General features: G+C 36.4%; 1 protein-coding gene across 3 annotated transcripts; it reads right to left on the bottom strand.

Annotated features, from left to right (window-relative positions):
- Positions 1 to 845: 845 nt before the first annotated feature.
- LOC121862874 (sec1 family domain-containing protein 2-like) lies at positions 846 to 6,691 on the bottom strand. 3 transcript variants are annotated; one of them, XM_042361227.1, is made up of 7 exons: positions 6,586 to 6,646; positions 4,906 to 5,123; positions 4,066 to 4,261; positions 3,160 to 3,393; positions 2,827 to 3,004; positions 2,327 to 2,508; positions 846 to 1,047 (listed from the first exon to the last, which is right to left on the bottom strand). In XM_042361227.1, the coding sequence occupies exons 3-7, from the start codon at positions 4,243 to 4,245 to the stop codon at positions 862 to 864; spliced, it is 960 nt and encodes a 319-aa protein (XP_042217161.1). In that variant the 5' UTR covers positions 4,246 to 4,261; positions 4,906 to 5,123; positions 6,586 to 6,646; the 3' UTR covers positions 846 to 861. The 3 variants fall into 3 exon arrangements, with proteins under 3 accessions (XP_042217161.1, XP_042217160.1, XP_042217162.1); XM_042361226.1 differs by lacking the exon at positions 4,906 to 5,123 and having other exon boundaries at positions 6,586 to 6,691; XM_042361228.1 differs by lacking the exons at positions 4,906 to 5,123; positions 6,586 to 6,646 and having other exon boundaries at positions 3,160 to 3,425; positions 4,066 to 4,178.
- Positions 6,692 to 7,231: the final 540 nt, after the last annotated feature.

Here is a 7,231-nt window from a genome sequence, read left to right as displayed (position 1 = left end):
CCCCCCCCCAAAAAAAACTCAACCATATGGAAATAGGGCCAAATTATTCCACAAAACCTGTATTATAGAAAAAAATTGCCAAAATTATAATTTCTTCATATAAAATATCTTAGAGCATTTAAAACTGTTAGCCAGCATGTCTTATACGGTACCAGTACTTGCTCTGTATTGGTGTGAGCATGATATTGACTTGGTTTGAGTTAGGTACAATCCACTTTCTTGGTTTTTATACCTATTGCATTCTAGACTGTACAGTGACACCCTTGTTGAAAGAGGCCTATAAATGCAGGTAACAGCAGTAGAGCTATAAGAGCCCAAAAAGCCATTAACCTTGATATAAATCTGGAAATGACAGTGCAACTCATAATTCTGGCTGAATACAGTATAGTGAAAGGGTTTACAAGAATGAACAAAGAAAAATTACACTTTCAATGGTGAATAATTAAGATAACACAGGCTAATTTGCGTAAGTACTAATGCACTTAACCCCTACTATAGTGAGTTTTCCAGGGGAGCCATCCTACATAGTCAATTAGGAAAAAATATAAAAACATACTGTACATTTTGTGACCACTAAGAGGGTTTGAGGAAAACTACATTCTCAATTTTTAAATCACAGTTTAAACACTACTGTAGGTGAAATCTTAGCAAAATTGAGGTTCTGAGAGGCGGTTCAGAACCTTACACCAACCATAACTACACTGTTCTTATGGGATGCTCTTGTACTTATATATTACTTAACCCCTTTGTACAATTTCGCCTCTGAGCTGAATAAAATCGTCCGGCGTTAGCAAAATAGAATATAAAAATAAGACATTCCTGTGATGTAGGGGTTAAGACATAAAGAACTATCACAAATATTCACTGCACGTACGGGTGAACCTCGCACAAAGGAGACATGTTTACTGCGGAGTCCAGCTGATGACCATACAGACGCGGCAAGAGAGACAAGATCCTGCCCATCAGAGTCTCCCCTCCATGACTGGATGCGCTCACCAGGTCCAAAGTTCGGTCGACTAACACCACCGATACTTTGTTAGCAGCCATCTGTTTGAGCAGGAAAAAATGAGTAGGAATATTAAACAACCCCATCAATTAGACAGCTGAATGTCATAAAACACCATTAACCTGCTACATGTGACGTACAATATATAGTACAGGGTGGGTGAGAAATGACTGACACATGACTTGAAAGAGATTCAGTATAAACAATGTATGTGTACCTAAACTCTATACATTTTTGACACATGTATGTTGTATATTATGTATGATGTATGATGTACAGTATGTTGTGTATGATGATAATGACAGGATTTTACACAAGTTGAAAATATAGTACAATATATCAGTTAATTTTGACCCACCTTGTATATGTCTCTCTTCCTAGGTTTCCTGCTATTTAACTGGATGTTACACTTATTATAGTGTGCTTACTTCCCTTCTATTATTGGCATCACAATACAAATGATATGTATTATCTGGTGCAGTTATCAGATCCACATAGTCTCCTTGGTGATACAAAGCCCTCACTAACATACATTTACCAAGCTGGATATCACCAACAAATTTTTAGATTTATTAGTACAGTACAAAACAAATCTTTTATATTAATTATGTACTTCAGTAGTACAGTAATACAAATTTAGATACAGTCTTGATAAAATACAGTATTCCTTGTCATAACTGATCAGCCGCAGAGCAACATATACTATACTGTACTACTTAAGACAACACCATGTAATTTATATATCCTATTTCCATACAGTGATATATTCCAGGATGTGAGTTTAAGTGTCATGATTTATGAATAATATCTTGTCAGCCATGTATAACTTGGGTCATAATTTGGGGATCATGTTGTTTTCTTATGTACAGTACTAGGAGTGATATAAATAAAGGTGTGCCCTGTTTAAGTGACTTTGACTCCAGCTGAGCTTGTCCAATGGTGGAGTAGTCAAGTCATTACAACACTCTGCTCCTATCTTAAGGGTCTCTAGTTTGTGCCTAGGATAATCCCAGTTCATCCAGCTAACATACATGATCATGATGTACAGATAAAATACAACAACAAATTATAGGAAGTATTGGTCCCTGAGATGGTAACAACAAGTCACATCTAAGGTGCTTGGCCATGGCACAATACAGAATGTGGTGAATATTTTGGAAAACCTCAACAGCAAAAGGCTGCTATGTAATGATAAACAAATTATATAAACACCTTTGTAGTTTTGTACAGGGATTTGCTTCTTAATGATGGGAGTTTTCCACAAAATGAAATTTGACACCTGTTATTTCACCTCTTGTACAGACCAAAAGCATTACTAACCTTCCTTCTCTGTCTAGCTGGGGTGAAAGCATCAAGTTCAGTTCCGATAATACGAGACGTGTGTCCAATGGTGTATATTTCATCTCTGGCATTCATTCCCTGTAGAAGGCTATGAAGGCACACGACAAATTGACGGACCATTATTCGCATCTCATTGGGAAGATGGTGAAACTCGACTTCACCTGAAAAAGTAAACAATGTCTAATTTAATCAGAATTCGAAAAGACAATTTCAAACAGGTGATAAGTATGGTTACTGATGGGTGATGTTAGGTTGTGCGAGGCAACAGGGATAAACCAGAGGTATATATTCGGGGGCTTCTTGTGGAGGATGCGAGCTTTCTGAAGAACACATCTTATGGGAAAACGCTTGCATTATTTTAAGCTACAGTATCGACCTTCATCACTCTAAGCTACCCCTGTACAGTACTGACTTTCATCCCTTAATACTGTACTGTACCGAAACTCCACAGAGGCATATGAAGCAGCTTGGTTACTCACCAAGATTTTCCACTGGTTTAATTTTATCCCCTTTTCCACATGCCTGCTGCAGCTTGGATATTCTTCTAACATCTGAGTTGAGTAGTGGATACAATGTGGAAAATGGTGGCATAAAGAATAAATTTTCTGAATATGGTGCCACAACCAGAGGTAGGTAAAATATCTCCGCGGTGTAATTCTGAAAATTGGCAAAAATAACACGAGTCAAACACGCATCCATTCAAAAGGTAAGTAAACATACAAAGTGGACTATAACTACTATTGTATATAATATCTATAATTCATAAAACATATTTGACATGAGGTGGTTCTTTAACTTGGTCAGTAAATTACCATGTTGCCCATCCAGGCCAAGACATCTTGTTCCAGTTCATTCATCAAGACGGCTTCATCTACTTCTCGTCCACCGTAGCGGGCATACGCATGGACGTTGGGATGGGCACATGTGATGACGATGCAATACTGAAAACTGGAGGCCTTAATGATGTCTTGTAATATGGTGGCGGTCGTGTCCCTAATGGCGGTGCTCACCATGAAGGCCGCCTTCATGTCATCCTTGTTTCCTCTCTGAGGGTAAAATAACTGGCTTATTACCACAGCTGAAACACAAATAACAAGGAAAGAGTGGTGGATTGATCCCAAGACCCAAGTTTTATGACCAAAGTATATACCGGTACAGCCACTCCTCGACTTACGACCACCCGGACATACGACCGCCCCAGGCGTACCAAAAAATTTTCAAATTACGCATTTTCGAGTCCCGACGTTAGTGATTGCGCTGTGTACTGACAAAATTTTCGTTTGTAATTCCCTTTAAAATGGCTGGCATGCTTAAAAGTGAGAGTTTTGTGGTGCTGAAAAGAAAAAGAGACACCCATTTTAAATTTTCTATGTACAAGTATTATCTTCGCATTTTCGACTTACGACCTGGATTTGGGTCCCTCACCCCGTCGTAAGTCGATGAGTGGCTGTATTGGCTTACTGGCTTTTGAAGTCTGGTTATCCGGCAATTTATATTATTCTACAAGGACAAAGTCCCAGCTTCAAAATGGAGATATCTGTACAGTAATCCCTTGAGAAAGGTAAACTCTGCCAAGGAGGAGTTTTGGTAGAGCAATTTTCTAGGTACTGTACCTTGTCAATGATCTATAGTCCATAAAATGTTATTTGATACGTCAACCTAATTAGTTACTCTACATACTGAGTTATTACAACTAAACTTAATCAATAAACCTTTACCTCAAAAGATGAAAATTCCTTCACATTTTTTGCTCCTGCATTAACCAATCTCGTGAGTCCTCCACTCCAGTGAAGACATTCTGCTGTGTTATTGTCGACAAACACGACAGAATTTTTTATTTTTTTGCAAGCTTCAGTCCACCAGGCTTCTGAGACATGAACTGCACTAGCAGCCTGCATTGTAGTTGGTCATGAGCTGAAAAGAAGGGCTTAGATAATTATTTACTGTAACTCTAAAATACTGTACAGTTCATTAAACCATTACAGTATGAGTTTATACAATTTTAAACCTCAAGACTTCCAAATTTGGCTTTGTTCAGGCAATTAGGGGCTAGTGGACAAAATTTTCATAAAAAAAATTCCAACATCTTGTGTGCAATACACAAAATTACAGTGGATCACTAGGTGACTTCTCACATCACCCGTGCATAATTGTGCTCAGTCCTTTAGTGTATACTGAATTGTTCTGTCAACATGTTAAACTTCTTAGTTCATATATACTGTACTGTACAGAAAAACTAGGGTGAAAACTTGGACATGGAAAATGTTAGTTAATAATCCTGTTGAGATGTGTCCCTTAACTATCTACTGTATTAAATTTCACCAAAGAACATAAACGTTTTCTTACTTCATGAAAACAGCAACAAATGCAAGAGCAATATGTTTTCCATGATATAAATTTCACGATATCCTCCAAGTTCAAGTAAAAAAAAATGACATGAGGCCGCCAACCGACATCCAATGACATACTGGAGGTACTGTATCAGCTACTGCCATAATACTGTATATGATTAATACTTAAACCAACTGCTTAACCAAAACTAAAAGACCTAACCTTACCTTCTGCAAACTAATAATTATCTTCAGACCACTTGAACAACCTCCCCACCAGAGTGTCAATCTGAAGATTCTCCGCTCCCAACCCACTCCACCTAACCTAACCTAACCTCAGGTAAGGTCATCTAAGTATGTGCATCAGCTATACAGGACAGGTCAGGTCAAGGTCGTACAGCATATGCCCATTTGTCATGATGATTGTCCACACCAGTCTGTTTCACCTGAAGAACAAGAGGCGAGGGAAAGGATAGTGTTTAGGTGATCCTTATCTCCTTATAATACTTAAAAAACACTTGGGTAATACTGGAGCTGATTGCTAACACCAGGAGTTGCTCGATTTCATAAATTTTTGGCACAGAGGTTCTTTGAATGACAATAAGTAATAAAAACGATACAATTTTTAATTTATAAGTAAATTGTTTAGTTTTTTCTATCTCCAATAAAAAGTCACCAGTAATGGGCAGGATATGAAGGATGAAGGAAATGAAGTGGCAGGATATGAAGGATGAAGGAAATGAAGTGGTAGCTAAAACACGGTGAAAACTGATCATATAACACTAAAACGATGTCTCTACGTGCTTTGTATGTGAAGAAATCAGATTACCGTAAATATGCCTCCCAAAAATATACCCTTGTTGGCTTGTGTTGTCTCGTCTGCTCCTTTTGTTTAACCGGTCAGCCTTCAGGAAATATAGAGACAGTAATGAATGTGTCAATGTATCAAGAGTCAGAGGAAATGCTCTTTGAAATGTACTCAGGAAAAATATTGTTAATTTCATGATGTAAAAAAAAACATTTATGTTCTATGGTGAAGAGATGTCCTACATGTCCACACCTCGTCTGAGCTACAACCAAATGCTCTTCCTCCACCCAATTTGTTTTAGATGAAGTAAGACATATTTAAGCTTAGGTTAGGATGAAATTATGGTTTTCCGATGTTTTTTGAACGACTTCCAAATAGGTGCATGACCAAAACGATCATTTTACCCCATTAAGTACCTGGTAATTACGGTTATTTCCCCAGCAAGTTTTATGAATCTTCAAGACGGACATAAAATTATAATCACATATATTGACATTTGGCGAGACTGGGACCTTCCCGAAGTATCAGACATTGCTGTATTATATAACTAATCGTTTATAAAATGAACCAAATTAATCTACCTAACCCAACCAAGGTAATGGTTGGGAGGAGCTCAACTTATGTTAGGTTCGTGTCATTTAATGAACGACAATTACATAATACAGCACTTTTATTTTTATCCTCTTCGCCACTGATCGGCTCGTTAGCCGCTTGGGCGATCGGTCACGTCTCTGTCACGCACTGTTGGCAGGTACTGGCCATGCACCGGCTCCTGAATGTACCTGAACCCGCTCCAGTGTGGTGATATTATGCTCATCAAATACAAGATTACCCAACTATTTATTCCAGTCGTAAAAATTCAACACTAAAACGATAAAATGAAGCAGATAAACTTAATGACAATGTTATACATAAAAGAGACAGTGTCAGGGGCCCAACAGTATGGTAGGTGGTTCACGAAGGAAGCTACACTGGACGTTACTGTACTTGTACTATATATATACTACAGTATATATATTACTAATACCCGTCATTAAGGTGATGCGAATATTTTCATTTTCTTTAAATTTCTTAATAACTGTTGATTACAGTCTAATTACCTTATGAAAACGACTCCAGTATGTTTGTGTACAGACAGCTGGGCCTTGTTGACATGCTGCACTACGGGATCATATTATATTCTTTATAAAATACAATACTGTAAATTTCTTTTGAGTATAAAGTTTCCCCCTGATTTTTGCTACACATACTACAGTCTGTTTTTACAATTTGATGAGTCCTTAATTATAAAAATATATAAATGTTTAATTATAATTAAAGAAACAAGCATTCGAACTTCAAACACTGTGAATTATAAAGTAATAATAGTAATACTGTATTAATAATAATATTTACTCAGTAAAATCAAGATACAAGATTACAAATGTATAACCAATGCATTTAGATTTGATAAATACTGAACATGTGTTAACTGTTAATATTTGGAACGGAATTTTTTATAAAATTAAATTTTAAGTTATATCACCTTTTATTTGTTAATATTAACAGATGCTGTTAAAAACTAACCATCCAAGTGGCTAATAGCCACACACACACACACACACACACACATAAATATATATATATATATATATATATATATATATATATATATATATATATATATATATATATTATATATATATATATATATATATATATATATATATATATATATATATATATATATATATATATATATATATA

The sequence above is a fragment of the Homarus americanus genome, unplaced genomic scaffold (assembly GCF_018991925.1).
Source record: "Homarus americanus isolate GMGI-L3 unplaced genomic scaffold, GMGI_Hamer_2.0 scaffold24922, whole genome shotgun sequence".
NCBI lineage: Eukaryota > Metazoa > Arthropoda > Malacostraca > Decapoda > Nephropidae > Homarus > Homarus americanus.
Note: the sequence above shows the minus strand (reverse complement) of the source record. Positions and strands in the feature narration are given on the sequence as shown.

Bases quoted from the DNA above. Each gene is read 5' to 3' on its own strand.
- LOC121862874 (XM_042361226.1), bottom strand. From the start codon at position 4,245: ATGCAGGCTGCTAGTGCAGTTCATGTCTCAGAAGCCTGGTGGACTGAA. The intron at 3,005-3,159 runs GTAATTTACTGA...GCCAATTTTCAG, and splicing joins TGGCCTGGATGGGCAACATG to AATTACACCGCGGAGATATT. The intron at 1,048-2,326 runs GTTAGTAATGCT...CTGCTCAAACAG, and splicing joins CAGCTAGACAGAGAAGGAAG to ATGGCTGCTAACAAAGTATC.